General features: G+C 44.0%; 1 protein-coding gene across 1 annotated transcript; it reads right to left on the bottom strand.

Annotated features, from left to right (window-relative positions):
* On the bottom strand, positions 1–8,627 carry CACYBP (calcyclin binding protein). The gene is made up of 6 exons (XM_070940930.1): positions 8,502–8,627; positions 7,564–7,759; positions 3,424–3,520; positions 2,596–2,695; positions 1,639–1,733; positions 1–328 (listed from the first exon to the last, which is right to left on the bottom strand). The coding sequence occupies exons 1-6, from the start codon at positions 8,625–8,627 to the stop codon at positions 169–171; spliced, it is 774 nt and encodes a 257-aa protein (XP_070797031.1). The 3' UTR covers positions 1–168.
* Positions 8,628–16,201: the final 7,574 nt, after the last annotated feature.

The following is a 16,201-nucleotide window of genomic DNA, read 5'->3' as shown; positions in this document are numbered from 1 at the left end:
TTTTACAGCATATTTTATTTCCCATCTCCAATCTGAAACATAAATTTTGTAGTTTTTGCTTTGAAGATGGTTATATAAAAAGCACATGTTCTCTGAACAGAATATTGCAGCAGAAACCTCCATAAATCAAATGTAGATTAAATTAGCAAGCACAATCTTCAACACTTGTTAAATGTCTAATGGCAAATCATCTTTGGATTGTTTTTCTCGGCTCTCCACCCATGCTTTGTTAATTGTTCTCTTCATCTCATCATCTCCTTCTGCATACATCTTTTTCAATAGATTCATCAGTCCTTCACTGGGGTCAGATGTATCATAGGAAGCTTTCCTAAAGGATATACGTGGACAGGAAATTATGCTGTTATGTATTGAGTTTGGTATATTCCATAACATGAGCCAAATGCCCAAATATTTAACATTCTAATCTTATGGTCTATGATTTATTTATCTATCATTTCTCTATCTCTCTGTCTGTATGTAAATGTATATATGTGTGTGTCAGTCCTGGAAGTCATCTTTTACTTTGGATCTTCAGGGTGCCACATTTAGTGCGTGGAAAATTGGAAGGGGGGATTGTATGGAGATATATAGCCATAACAACATTCCTTTCTTTGAGAGTCAAGGACATTCTGCTCTGCACTTGGAGTGGTATGATTGGGAGGCATCTCCAGTTGGGACGGTGCATTGATTGGACCATGTGATGGGCATGTGGGTCCTGGGGCAGGAACTTGCACTTTTTTTGGGTGGGGAAAACCTGGAAGCTTTCAGATTTGGGTTTTCCCAGATGTGCCAATATGACATCTGTAATAAAATGGAACTTTGAGGAACTTCTAGCCTCGGAGTCTTCTTTCGTTGGGGGTGTTACTTAGAACCCTGATTGTGTGTGTGTGTGCGTGTGTGCGCGCGCGCGCATATTCTTTTGAGAGCAGGCATCAATTTCATTTTTTAATCTGTGCCAGTGTGTTCACAGAAAAAAGGGACAATAAAGCTTATTTTGAGCACCTTTGCCTGATACTGAATTTGATATTTGAAAAAATAATTTGATTAAAATAAACATCATGGAATTTAACTACAAAGCCTATATTATTTTTCAATGCCTAACTTGTTTTTTCTCACAAATCTTCCAAAACCAAACTAATATAATAGCTCTGGAGATCTAGTAATATACATTAATTCATATACATTTGGTAAGATTAAAAAGTTCATTAAACTGTTTTCTGTACATTGTAATATACCAAAAGCTGCTAAAATACAACCAATGATAATTTAAATAATATCTAATTATAGTTTTCATTTCGGAGCAGAGTTCCAAAATGTCATCATGTATCACTCTGATATTCAATATAGTATTCAGTATAAAAATTGCCTGGTATAAAAGTTTTGGGTTTTTTAGTGAACATGTTTTAGCAACTGGCCATAAAATGCAATTTCAATAGAAATCTGGATTATTCTTTTCCCATAAAGTTTAAGAACCATAGTGAGCAAGAACAGGATAAGTATAAATACTTAAAATCTGTTCAACCTCCATGTATTACATGGATTAAAGGAATCTTGGTTTATTGAATTTTAGCTTGCAAACCTTTTTCAATAGTAACAGTAATATCATACTGCTGGAACAAGCAGATCATGTACACTTACTCTTTTTCCTTAGTCTCTTTTTCAACCTGCGTTAGGCATTCCCATTTTTCTTCTTGCTGCTTCTTACATAATATCAAGATCATATCTGTTTTGATCTGTAAGGAGGAAGAAAGTAGAGTTCAAAATAATGCAAGAAGCCAGAATTACCAGAAAGGAACTGATTTGGATTATTTTCAAAACCCAATGCAGATATATTAAATTATTTAAAATAACAAACTTACTTTTGTAATCTAATCTTGTAGAATGTTTCTTTTTTAAAACCCAGAGCTTAAGAAATTTAAATCATAAATGCTGTTCATAAAATTCAAAACCACGAGTTATTTATCTTCCTAAGATTCCCTTCTATATCTGTCACTGAATTTAACAATTGCAACATGAAAGCATTAGCTACGAGTCTCCATAAGTGATGATATTGGATTGATAAAGTTGTTCTAGACAGAAGAGATTTCCTATTTTCAAATCTGAAATTACATTTTCTAAGAACTCTGAACCTGGATGTGATATGAACTATTTTAGATTTTTTTTTTAATACCTTCGCAAGGTGAAGAAAAGTCTGCCAAGGGAAGCAGTACTCCAAGATAAGATTCACCAATTCACTCAGAATTAGGCCTATATTTAGCAGCTGGTTCCCTCTTACTCGGGACAAGAAAAATAGAAATGCTCTTTGGGAATAAGAACTGCAAAGACAATTACCAAAGTAAAAGACCATCTAGTGCTAAAGCTAATTTATAGGAAGACACCAGAAAGCTGAAACCAACTTAAAGGCAGGGTTTTGCCTCATTATAAAGCTTGGTTTCTTTAACCATTAATCATTGTATAAATCACAAATGCCAAGCTTGCACACCATTTTAAGCCAAAACCAAACAAAATATTTAATGAATAAATGTAATGAGTAGAAAGCCAGCCAAAGCATTTGTATGAACAGTATTAAAATTGACTACATCAGATAATACTGACCTTCCATGAGCTGCTTTTAGCTAAGATTGGTTTCAGAAGGTTGTTGAACGTCATTGTATAATTTTTGTTATTTAAATTTTTCACCAGCAGATGAAATGAACTAAGAGGATAAGAAATTGAATCAGAATTCTCTAATAAACAACCACATCAAATAAACATCAAGAAGAAGCCACCTTAATAGGAAAAAGGAGAAAAAGCTGTAGATTCATTTGGGCCTAAAATTTAATATAGCTGAGTGTTTGAAAAAGTCTTGTTAAATATGGATGGATAAGACCTCGGCAAGGATTGCATTGCTTTAAGACATCAATTTGAGTTGCAGTCACGCATTTAATCTGTTTTATATATAATGGGTCTATCAGAAATAAATTAAAAAGAGTTTGGGATAACCTAGTATCAAAGGAGACACGATCCTGGTCTTGAACAGAATTATCTCATTTCTTCTGGTCTTGTATAATGGCGCTCATGTAACCAACAGTGATCAGGATTATGTTAACTAAACAGTTGAACAAAAATAAAAATCAGTCATATAGCTAAGCTACTAGGATAGTTGATTGGTTGCTGGTAGTAGGACTCCTTTATCATGTTGCATGATGCTGGCTTTGTGGGTATTTTAGCCATGATTATGACTCTTCTGGCATTGTGGGCAAATATCTTAACCATGGTTATCACTAGACTAAGCTTTGTTTAATGAGCCAGTATACCTTTAAGAGAGAGATTATCTTTTTTCCTTTTTATAAATGTTAGCAGCAGCAGCAGGTACATGCTATCATTTCTGTAAAACTGTAACGGGAACAGAATCAAATCAACAGGATCAAAAACAAAACCTACCTTTCTGTAAAGTGCACCTGAATATTCTCAGCTGGCAGATGTTGAACACCACTTAATGTGACATAGATTTTCACAAATTTATCAGACTGATCCCATGCTAAAGGAATGAAAAGAAAGCATTTTGGATATTAAAAAGTGAATACCAGTTTTAAATAAATTATAACATTTCAATATGTTTATGAATAATTTGATTTGTGTGCCGCCCATCCCATCTAGATCTTGTGTCTAAATCAAGTTCTTCATTTTAATTCTGAAATAAGCTTTAAAATCCTATTAGGCATGAAAATAAAGATTAGAAAAATAACGGCTACCATACCCACAGAAATAGGATGATGTAAAACTTTGAAGAGATTGTTTTTTTCAATTAAGGTCCTTTCAAGGTTACTCTACAAAATGAATCACAGCCCAGAACCTATAAAAAAATTGAATAGCTCACATCACATTTAAACAGACTCTCTGGAGCTATCCTGTTCCACGCATATCTATCAGAAAACGTGTTTTTTATATACCTGCATTTAACAATTTTCACATTTGAATTGATGATTTAATTAGCCAGTCAATATAGTCAAGGCATATAGTGCTTTGTTAGCTGCGCTGGCTTGCAGAAGATTTCAAGGTTCAATTCAAACAATTTAATGTTTAGCACTTCTAAGGACAAAGTATAAAAAAGAATAAATTCCTCATGTGATTATTTTTCTGTAGGACACTTCCATTTTGGAAGACCTTCCAGTTATCTCTTTTCCCATGCTGAAACTATCAAAAGCAGACTCATGGATAGGTCATAGTACTGACAACCTATTCACTCATACACTTCACTCTTTACAAATCCTTACAAACTGGAAAAGGTCAATTTCAGGTTAATTTACAAGAAAGATAAAATGGATCCAGCAAATTATTACACAACTGATCACCTAAGCATAATAAGTAGATCATAATCAAATCATATTTATTGGACATACTGGCTGATGCAGGACAACATTCAGTCACTGTATTATGTCCCCCCCCCATTGGAAAAAATATTCTAGCCATTCTATAACATCATTTTTATCAATTTAAAAGCAGCATTTGATTCAATACCTAGAAATAGGGTATGGATAAAACTAACAACTAAAGTTATTGACTCTGTTTTTCCCTTTGATTGTGAAGACTGCATATCTCAATGCAGATTAGATATGTCTCTAGTATTTCAGTTACTTTTCTGTCCTAAATCCCATTTAAAAAGGATTTAAGATTACTAGCTTGCTTCAAAATTTTTGTATCCATTCTGTATTTCAAGCTCTGACAAAAACAGAATTCTCAAAAGCATGTTTCAGTTCTCTTTTATAGTGACAAAACAACCCTATCTATCACATAAATAGGCTTATATGGAGCCTCCAAACCCTTTCCTCATACAAGTAGTTACAAAGCCTTTTTATCAGCTTTGCCCAAACAAAAATAGTGGTTTTCATTTACAAGATTTGCAAGTTGGACCATTGCTGGAATATTTTTTTAATACAGAACACATCAAGGCATTTAAATATTTGTAAGTATATCCTAAACATAAGCCTTGAGGGGAAAGCCAATAATGCTATCACACTTCTGGCTTTTAAGATTACCAAACTATTTTTGAATTTGTCAACAGCACAGGCAGTAATTACGTTCTTGCTGCTATAACTACCTTTATAGAGTAACTGTTACAACCTACCTTTTCTATGACATGCAGTATTCTCACTACAGAGATCCAAGACCTCAAAGATCCAGTCTAAATTTCTAAGAACTATGGTATGAGCATCCTGGGTTCTTTTCTACTCCAACTATGTTCAGAATTTAGTCAAGCTTTTTCTGATAACTATTGGTTTTTTTCTTGAACAATAATTCTTCTAATTACTCCCTTGCCTCCCTGATCCCACAGAATATTTTTCAAACATTTTGGAAGAAAGATACAAAACTGAACCTACAGTTCTATGACTTGATGTTGAAAGAGAGCTGAAATGTTGTGTTCTTAGAACTGATCTTCAGAAATACCCTAGTACAACTCACACTTTTGTCATGCTGATTTTCTTGACTTTTTGTTCCATATAAATAGACATCAGACTGTGCTTTCTATGCCAATGTCAAGAAAATTCAGTAATTTCACAAGTTAGCATTAGCATAGCATGTATGACTGTTTCCAATGGAAAAAAAACACACATTTTATACAGTTTTAAGGTATAGATGTAATACCACTCCTATCTAATCTGTACTGGATTCAATACAAGTAGCTCATTTATCTTCAAAAAGCATTTTGTAACAATTATTAATCTCAATGCAAATCACCCCTGGATTGAAATGTAGGTTTGATTCAAGTTTCTAATGTATTCATTTCTCTTTCCCCACTTTCTTTCCAATAGGCACATAAGCTAATTTTCTAGAGGGCAAAGGGAAGAACGTCTGTTTGGATAAAAGGACACAAATAAGTATTTTTCTTCTCTCCCTTTGCTTCTGAATAATCTAATAAGTATTATATTGTCAATAGGGAACTATTTATAAGTATGGTCATATATGCTCAATTCTAAAAATATGCACATACTAAACTCAGTAATATGCATTATATTATACATAAATGTTACATGGTTTTTGCTTCATTCATTCTACATTTACTGGTCAGAGAAGCTAATACTGGAAGCAAACTTGAATTGTATCACTGTTCTTACAACCATAGGAATTAGCAGCTCCATGAAGCTGAATACTACGAAGAATTGTTTTCATTTACTTATATGTTCACAAAATACACTATATTACACATAATCCTGCCTATGACATATGCAACATTTTCTTACTGCTCCTGTAGATATACACAACCAACTTTTTCAATATGTGCTAGCTTGTGATACATGAGTGAAATAAATGCTGGATACTGGAAGTTATATCCTCTCGCCCCTCCTGTTCAACATTTATGTGAAGCCGCTGGGTGAGATCATCCATGGTTTTGGGGTGGAGTTCCATCAGTACGCTGATGATACTCAGCTGTACATTTCCACCCCAGACCATCCCAATCATGCCTTGGAAGTGATGTCCCAGTGCCTGGAGGCCGTGCGGGTCTGGATGGGGAGAAACAGGCTTCGACTCAACCCTTCCAAGACCGAGTGGCTGTGGCTGCCGGAGTCCCGGTATAGCCAGCTGACGCCATCGCTGGTTATTGGGGGCGAATCATTGGCCCCCACGGAGAGGGCCCGCAACTTGGGTGTCCTCCTGGATGCGCGGCTGTCTTTAGAAGAGCATATGACAGCCGTGGCCAGGGGGGCTTTTTGTCAGGTTCGCCTGATACGCCAGTTGCGCCCCTTTCTGGACCGGGACTCCCTACGCACGGTCACTCAAGCACTCGTCACTTCTCATCTGGACTACTGTAACGCTCTCTACATGGGGCTCCCCTTGGGGTACACCCGGAGGCTCCAACTGGTGCAGAATGCGGCTGCGCGGGGGATTATGGGAGCGACGGGGCGCTCCCATGTGACTCCTCTCCTGCGTGAGCTGCATTGGCTTCCGGTGGACTTCCGGGTGCGCTTCAAGGTGTTGGTGATCACCTTTAAAGCGCTCCATGGCTTAGGGCCAGGGTACTTACAGGACCACCTTCTGCCACCAATAGCCTCCCACCGGCCAGTTCGCTCCCACAGAGAGGGCCTCCTCAGGGTGCCGTCGGCCAGACAATGCCGGCTGACGACCCCCAGGAGGAGAGCCTCCTCTGTGGTGGCACCTACCCTATGGAACAATCTATCCCCCAGAGATATGAGTGATCTCTGACCTCCGAATTTTTCGTCGGGCCCTAAAAACTTATTTTTTTCAGTTAGCCGGTCTGTCTTGATTTTAGGGTTAGTTTTAAAATTTTAATATTGATTTTAATTGACAAGTTTTAAATTATGGGCCAAATTTATAAATTATTTTAACTTTATTTTTAACTGTGATGTTTGTATAGATGTTTTTATCTTGGCTGTTCACCACCCTGAGTCCGAAAGGAGAAGGGCGGTATAGAAATTTGAATAATTAATAAATAAATAAATAAATAAATAAATAAATAAATAAATAATATAAATAGATGTTTATGCAGGTTTTTGTAGTACTGTGATGGCTACGCTATTTTCTTCTACTACATTCTGTAATGAGGGAAAATAAATCCATTTCTACCATAATTGTTGATTTTCACTGTATATCCAGTGACTGTTGGTTTTTCTTCTTCAGATCCTTCAGCTTTTAGCTTGAGTGGTTGCCAGTTCTTGATTTCCCTCTCTATTTTGTTTTTTTCTGCCAGCAGAAAGTCATATACTCTCTTTCTTGTTGTCATTTTCAAAAGCTCCTTCACTTCTTCCAAATCTTTTTGTAGCTGCACAGAATACATTGAGTATACAAATTAATTAGCATTTCTATCAAATGTTCTATCAGCATCTCCTTGAGGGGCAAGCTTATAAAAAGTTAACAATAAAGATCAAATCACAGAGACAAACTAGGCTACTGACATTTAGAAAGAGTTACAAGAGCATTCTAGCTGCTTAAATAGAGCATAGCAACCTTGACCATTGTCTTGTAAAAAGAGAATTCACCCACAGAATGAAAGACTATGACAAGGAGATGGAAGTGGTTTAAGCTCACCTAAAATCTGAACCAGAGAGCCACTTTGGTGTAGTGGTTAAGGCACCAGGCTGACTTAGACACGAAGCCAGCTGGGTGACTCTTTCAGCCCCAGGAAGGAGGCACTGGCAAATCACTTCAGAAAAACCTTACCAAGAAAACTGCAGGGACTTCTCCAGGCAGTGGCCAGGAGTCAAGACTGACTGAAGGATTGGGGGGGGGGGGGGGAGTTAATAAAAATAATTCTGAACTAGAAACATTCTGGTTCTATCATCTATATAAATCGATATAAATTCTCGTGGCTCCACCTCTGCGCAAGAGCATCCCTCCGCTGACTTTTGCAGCATCCCAAGCCCTGCTAGTGCCCGCTCCTAAACCCAACCTCCAAGACAACCGGCCCAGGCCAGTGGAGGGTTGCTGCTGCTCCCCATCCCGCCAGCTCGGATCTGGGTCTCCCTGCAGGGACAGAACCGCTTCCCTCCCCTTCCCCTTTTCACCTCCTCCATGTCTGCGCCGAGCACCGGCTTATACGATGGTGAACTTCTATTCCGGGTCAGGAGTTGGCGCAGGCGCAGAGATTCCCCTCTCGAACTTTCCCGACGGTTCTGCCGGGCCTCCCGCATTCGTCAGTATTGGTCTGCTCGCCCAGCCAATAACGGGGCGCTTTCCTAACGGAAGCAGAAGAAACGCGAATTTAGCAACAAAGAGCTAGAAAAGTAAACACGAATCTCTCTCTTTCTTGTACAGCTTCCGGATTGATTGAAAGGTAGAGCTATTTAAACGGGTGATAGAGATGAAGTCTGAAGATTCCTGTCTTGCTTCCAAAACAATAATAAGGGTACCGAATAAGTGTATCAGCATTCGAGATCAGCGGCAGACATCCTGCCACCACAGGAATCAAAGGATGTTGTCACAATCGTTAAAATTAGGGCAGGAAGTTAACCTGGAACTTCGGAGCAACAAAGAAAAGGATGCTCACCTACATGAAGCAGAGGCCACCTACTCCTCTACACACCACAGGCCTCAAGCATCATACCAATGCCAGGACACTCACTGCCTCCCCTCCTCAACGGTATGGCACAAGCTGGCCTAAAGCAGAAGCACCAGGCAAGTATGATTACACACCACACTCACTCTACAGCAATGTGCCACCATCTTACCCATCCACAAACCAATCCACCTCAGATCTTGCCTAGTTCCTTGCTGAATATGACCTGATCACTAAAGGACTTGGGAGGTTTGACGATTGGCCAGAAAGTTACAGAGCCTGGTGATCATCCTTCCAAAGTACAATAAGGGATCTTGACTTATCATACACTGTGGAGATGGACCTCTTAAACCAATGGCTTGGGAAAGACTATGCTCAGCACACTAGGAGGATCAGGAACATTAACATAAAATGCCCAGAAACTGGTCTTAAGATGATCTGGGAAAAATTAGAGGAGTGTTACGGCTCAGCAAAGGCAATTGAAGATGCACTGTTTAAGAAAGTTGACGATTTCCCTAAGATAACCAGCAGGGGGTACCAAAAGCTAGAGAACTAAAGGATTTGTTGCAAGAGCTACAAGCTGCCAAAGCCTTTCTTGGATACGACCAGGGGGATTAAACCCAGTCTTGAAGGTACCTCCTGACTGACAGTAAAAGTGGGTTACATACAGGTTTAAGCATAAGACAAAATCCAAGCTGCCATTTCCACCATAGAGTGTGTTTGTAGACTTTGTCTCAGAAAACGAAGGTCATGAATGATCTCGGTTTTGACCTCACACTGGCATGCACCGAACCTCTTGATTCCAAGCTGAACAGATCACCGGTGGCAGTACATAAAACTAATATCTCCTCATCAGATTCTCCTTACAGATCACCAAACTCCTCTCACCCAGAGGGCAAAAGCGGAGACCCTGAGAAGCTATGCCTTCTACACAAGAAGCTGCATCCTTTCCTGAAATGTAGAGGTTTCAGAGAGAAGTCTCTAATGGACCACAAAGCCTTCCTAAAAGGGAATCACATCTGCTTCAGGTGCTGCTTATCCGTGTCATACCTCACCAGGAACTGTAAGGTTAGTGTATCATGCACGGAGTGCAAAAGTACAGACCACAGCATAGCACTACATCCCAGCCAAGCTCCTTGGTCCGACAAGACAGCTGATAATAATAATAATAATAATAATAATTATTATTATTATTATTATTATTATTATTATTATTATTTTATTTCTATACCGCCCTTCTCCCAAAGGACTCAGGGCGGTGTACAGCCTATTTAAAAACACAGAACAAAACAACAATTAAAAATTTAAAATCATTAAATAGATTAGGCTCAAATTAAAATCCCAGAAATTTAAAATACCCCAATTTAAAATTATTATGTTGATAGCCCGGCCTGGTGGAACAACAGGGTCTTCAGTGCGCAGCGAAACACCCGGAGGTCGGAGATTATGTATTTCCGGGGGCAGTTCATTCCACAGGGCTGGGGCTCCCACAGAGAAGGCCCTCCCCCTGGGTGTCGCCAGCCGACATAACTTGGCCGATGGCACCCTGAGGAGACCCTCCCTGTGGGAGCGGACTGGTCGGTGGGAGGCTATTGGTGGCAGAAGTCAGTCTCGAAGGTACCCGGGTCCTATGCCATGGAGCGCTTTAAAGTTGGTAACCAACACCTTGAATCGCACCCAGAAGACCACTGGGAGCCAGTGCAGCTCGCGCAGGAGGGGTGTCACGTGGGCGCAACGAGTTGCGCCCATAACCACCCGCGCGGCCGCATTCTGGACCAGTTGGAGCCTCCAAGTGCTCTTCAAGGGGAGCCCCATGTAGAGAGCATTACAATAGTCCAACCGGGAGGTAACAAGGGCGTGAGTGACCGTGCGCAGGGCGTCCCGGTCCAGAAAGGGCTGCAACTGGCGAATCAGGCGAACCTGATAAAAGGCTCCCCTGGCCACAGTCTTTCATATGCTCTTCTAAAGACAGCCGTACGTCCAGGAGGATGCCCAGATTGCGAGCCCTCTCTGTGAGGGGCAAAGATTCACCCCCAGTAGTCAGTGATGGCACCTGCTGACTATATTGGGGCGCCGGAAGCCACAGCCACTCGGTCTTGGACGGGTTGAGTCTGAGCCTGTTCCTCCCCATCCAGACCCGCACGGCCTCCAGGCAGCGGGACATCACATCAAGGGCATCGTTGGGGTGGTCTGGGGCGGAGATGTACAGCTGAGTATCATCAGCGTACAGATGACACTTTACCCCAAAACCACGGATGATCTCACCCAGCGGCTTCACATAAATGTTGAACAGGAGGGGCGAGAGGACCGACCCTTGCGGCACTCCCCATGCGAGATGCCTCGAGGTCGACCTCTGTCCCCCTGCCAACACAAACTGCGAGCGGTCGGAGAGGAAGGAGGAGAACCACCGCAGAACGGTGCCCCCTATTCCTAATCTCCTCAACCGCTGCAGCATGATACCATGGTCGATGGTATCAAAAGCCGCTGAGAGATCTAATAGGACTAGGACAGAGGAACAACCCCTGTCCCGAGCCCTCCAGAGATCATCCACCAACGCGACCAATGCCGTTTCTGTGCTGTACCCCTGCCTGAAGCCCGACTGGTACGGGTCTAGATAGATAGCTTCATCCAGGTGCCGGGGAAGCTGTCGTGCCACCACGCTCTCAACAACCTTCGCCACAAAACGAAGGTTGGAGACTGGACGATAGTTGGCTAATTCAGCCGGGTCCAGGGAAGGCTTCTTGAGGAGGGGCCTCACTACCGCCTCTTTCAAGGCGGCAGGAAAGGCACCCTCACTCAAAGAAGCACTTATAATCCCCTGGAGCCAGCCTCGTGTAACCTCCCGGGAGGCCAGCACCAACCAGGAGGGACACGGGTCCAATAAACACGTGGTGGCACTAATCTTACCCAGAACCCTGTCCACATCCTCGGGAGTCACAGGATCAAACTCCTCCCAGATAACATTCTCAAGACCTACCCTCGTCTCCTCCCGCGGACTCATCCAGTCGGAGTCCAAGCCATCCCGAATCCGAGCGACTTTATCGTGCAGGAATTGCACAAAATCCTCAGCACGACCCTGCAAGGGATCTTCCCGCATTCCCCCCGAAGAAGGGAGTGGGTCACCCTAAACAAGGCGGCTGGGCGGTTCTCTGCAGATGCGATAAGAGCGGAAAAATGGTTAGATTTTGCCGCTTTTATCGCCACTAGGTAGGTCTTGATATAAGACCTCACCTGTGTCCGGTCGGAATCGGATTGACTAGTCCTCCAAATGCTCTCTAGGCGTCTTTTCCGACGCTTCATCTCTCTCAGCTCCTCAGAGAACCAAGGAGCCAATTGAGATCGGCATCGGGTCAGAGGCCACAAAGGCACGACGCGGTCCAAAGCTCCAGTGGCCACCCTTTCCCAGGCGGCCACCAGCTCTTCAGTTGAGTCGTGTGTTAGAGTCTCAGGGAACGGCCCAAGCTCCGTCAGGAACCTTTCAGGGTCCATCAGGCGCCTGGGACGGAACCATCTGGTCGGTTCCGTCTCCCTGTGGCGGGGGAAGGCAGTAGGAAAGTCTAATTGGAGGAGCGAATGATCTGTCCATAACAAGGGTTTAATATCTAGGTCCCCTCTACCAAGATCATTCAACCACTGACCAGAGACAAAAATCAAGTCCAGAGTGTGTCCCCCTATGTGAGTGGGGCCTTGAACTAACTGGGTCAGGTCCATGGCCGTCATGGAAGCAATGAACTCCCGAGCCGCCTCTGACGCCTCACCTGCGGATGGAAGGTTGAAATCCCCCATGACAATAAGTCTGGGGGTATCAACCGCCAACCCGGCAATGACGTCGAGTAGCTCGGGTAGAGTCGCTGCCATGTAGTAGGGAGCCAGGTATGTAGTCAGCAAACCCATCTGCACCCCACGGCCCCACTTCACACAAAGGGACTCACATCCGGCTATCTGAGGAACAGTGGTCTCCCTCGGACAAAGTCTTTCCCTAATAATCACCGCCACTCCCCCATCCCTCCCCTGGGCCCTTGGCTGATGAAATGCACGGAAACCTGGCGGGCACATCTCGACGAGGGGGACCCCCCCCCTCCTGGCCCAACCAGGTCTCCGTAATACCTGCCAGGTCCGCACCCCCCTCCAAAATAAGATCACAAATGAGGGGGGCTTTACTAACCACCGACCTGGCATTACACAACATCAGCCGTGGACCCTGGGCCTGAGACTCTACACAACCCAGGACACGAGTCACGCATTGGGGGCCAGAGTGCGCAATCGCTCGGAGACAGCGCATGCACACCCCCGACACTTGATATGACCCCCTGCGCCCATCATACCTGCCCCTCCCACTCATTATTTCAATTTCACAGCCCTTCCTGTCATCCCCCTGCTCCCCGGTTAAATTTCCTTTCACGACCCCCCTGCCGCAACTAATCGACCCATCATCCCGCTCAGTTGCTATCTGGACCCCCCCAGGTCCGCTTTTACAACCCCCTCCCTCCCTCCCTCCCGGGTCCCCTTAAAATTTTCCTTAAACATTTGGCTAAAAAAACCCCTCAACCCCCTCTTCGCTGCATGCCATCTCTCGGGGTTGATAGGCCCTCGATAACGTGGAGGGCCAGGCCTGCGAGAGGGGGGAGTCTCGCAGCACGAGAAGGTCGGCTTTTTGGAGCATCAACCGAACCAAAGATGGGAAAGGAAGGCCAGTCCGGGAGTCTATCATAGTCCAAAGGGATAACTGAGCATAAAGGGTCACAAAATATCCATTTATAGAGCTGGACTCCACTGTCCTCTCACGACAGGGAGAAGGTCCAATGTTCTTTTTCTCCAACGGAGGCTAATAGCCAACCATCCTCTCACGACGGCCAGTCCCGTTTCTAAAAGTTAACGGGAACAGTGTTCTATCCTCTCCGTTGGGATATAGAAAATCCCTCAGTTCTTTCAAATGGTGCTCAGTCTCTCCTACCAGCGAGGGCGTGAATGGAACATGGTAGGGGGGGTCCAAAGTGTCCAGAGTGTAGCAGTTCGTAAACCCCTCCCCCCATAGAGGAGGGTGGGAGGCGGGGAGAGGGAGGAGGGGAAACAGTATCCCCAGAGGAGGGTAACATCTTCTCTGCCAATCTATAAATCCAGGCCTCCTCACCTCAGCTTCTCCTCTTCACTCTCAGCAGACTCCATTGCAGTATTCTGCGGCAGACGCCATCACCGGCACCAGTGTCACCCCACCCCCACCCCAGCACCATAAACAGATGCATCTGAGGGGGGGGCAACCAGCACCGCCAACTGGCCTCCACTGCCAGCACCGCCTTGGCTTTGTTGCTTTGAATGTGGGGGGGGGAGGAGGGAGGGCATTGCCCCATGGCCGTTCGCACTACCGCCGGAGCCGCCATCCCCCTCCAACCCCTCTTCTTTGATGGAAGATAGAGACCGCAGCCAGATGACTCCCTGCGGCCACACCAAGCTGCTCCCACCATCGCTGCCACCGCTGCTACTGCTGCTGCCGCCGCCATCGCTGCCATTGCATTCTCGGTGCCCTCTGCTGTTTTACGGCGCCGTCATCGCTGCCATAACCTCGCGGAGCTCCAGGCAGTTCCGCAGTGCCCAGAGTGGTTCCACAGCGTCGCCGCCGCTATGAATTCTGCGGCGTTCCGTGGTGTCCTCAGCACTCTCCAGGGCCTCTCCCAAACCGCTAGCCCCTCGCTCCAACCACGATGTCACAGAGGGAGTAAGAATCCTCCCCAGGTTGGGCAGGGGCTCTCCTCGCTGGGGCTCAGGGTCGCAGATGGATTTAGCGACCCTACACCCCCCGAAAAGACCTAATAGCCCCCATCGTCAGACCGGGAGCTAGCCCGACACCACCATCTTCGAGCATGCGCAGTGATGATGCCAACGGGCAGGATGGGAAGCAGAAAAACATTGTTTCAAACATGCCAGTTCAAACTTTGCATACCTCTCAGTGTACGGTATGCAAAGATCCTGCAGGTGGAAGGTTTGCTCAAAAATCTGTCTAGTGAGAGTGTACCCAAAGGGCCAGAGGAACAAGGCCGTCAAAATGTATGCTGTTCTAGATGATCAAAGCAATGTCTCTATAAGACTTATTGTCTATAAGTCTAATAAGCATCAAGGCTGGACTCCCTCAGGACCTGTGCAGGCATTGTTGAGACGGGGAGGAGACTACTGCCTTCAACATAGAATCCATAGATGGCCATACATCTACCCTTGCCTACCTTAATCGAGTGCATCCAGATTACTGGGCAAAAATCCCCATGCCAGATGCAGCAATGCACCAACCACATCTGAGATGCATAGCCCATCTCCTATCAGAATATGATGAGTAAGCCCAGATAACCCTGCTCCTGGGAAGAGAGCAGGTTCACAAACTAAGAGAACAGATTAACAGTTCCCACAACGTTCCTTATGCTCAGAGACTTGACCATTGGTGGGTCATCATAGGGGATGTCTGTCTGGAGACATACACAAACCCACTTCAGTTAACACCATGTTTACCAGCAAACTAGATAAAGGACATCCTTCTCACTTCCAACCATGTCCCAACCACTTCCTCATAAAGGACTTGCCAAATAGCACCCATGTACCCTGTCCCTCAATACCACCTAGGGCACCATCTGTCACAGAACAAAGGAAAACCAACAGGTGGCAATGTCTCTGGAGGACAGATTCTTTCTACAAATAATGGAATAAGGAGTAGTGAAGGGAGAGTCAAATCATTGGATTGTACCTTTCCATTTGAGACCCCGAAGACAGCATCTGCTAACAAGGAACAGGTGTTTAAGCGGTTTGTCTCTCGCAGACACAATTTCCTGAGAAAATCGGAAATGAGAGATCACTTCTTTGCCTTCATGGGAAAGATACTTGAAAACAATCATTCCGAATTAGCCCCTGCACTTAAAGACAATGAGGAATATTGGTATCTGCCCATATTTGGGACATACCACTCTAAGAAAACAGGCCAGATTAGAGTGATGTTTGACTCCAGCTGTAAGTAAGGTGTGTGTCAGCCCTATCCTAGCTTGGATGTTTAGGGGAGAAAAATTCTGACTCCATTTGTAAAGAAAAGGTATGCTTTTACTAAGGCCAAATGGTTACAGCATAAGCAAAGCCAGATCTGACTATTCTGATGTAAATTCAGTTAATTTTCTCTTCTCCCAGGACCTCCCCCCTTGATCATCTAGTCAGTGTCCAATAGTATTCAAATTAGCT

This window comes from Pituophis catenifer, unplaced genomic scaffold, assembly GCF_029215685.1.
Source record: "Pituophis catenifer annectens isolate HBS135680 unplaced genomic scaffold, rPitCat1.0.hap2 SCAF_3, whole genome shotgun sequence".
Lineage (NCBI taxonomy): Eukaryota > Metazoa > Chordata > Lepidosauria > Squamata > Colubridae > Pituophis > Pituophis catenifer.
The sequence above is the reverse complement of the archived record's forward strand: the minus strand, read 5'-3'. Positions and strand labels throughout refer to the sequence as shown.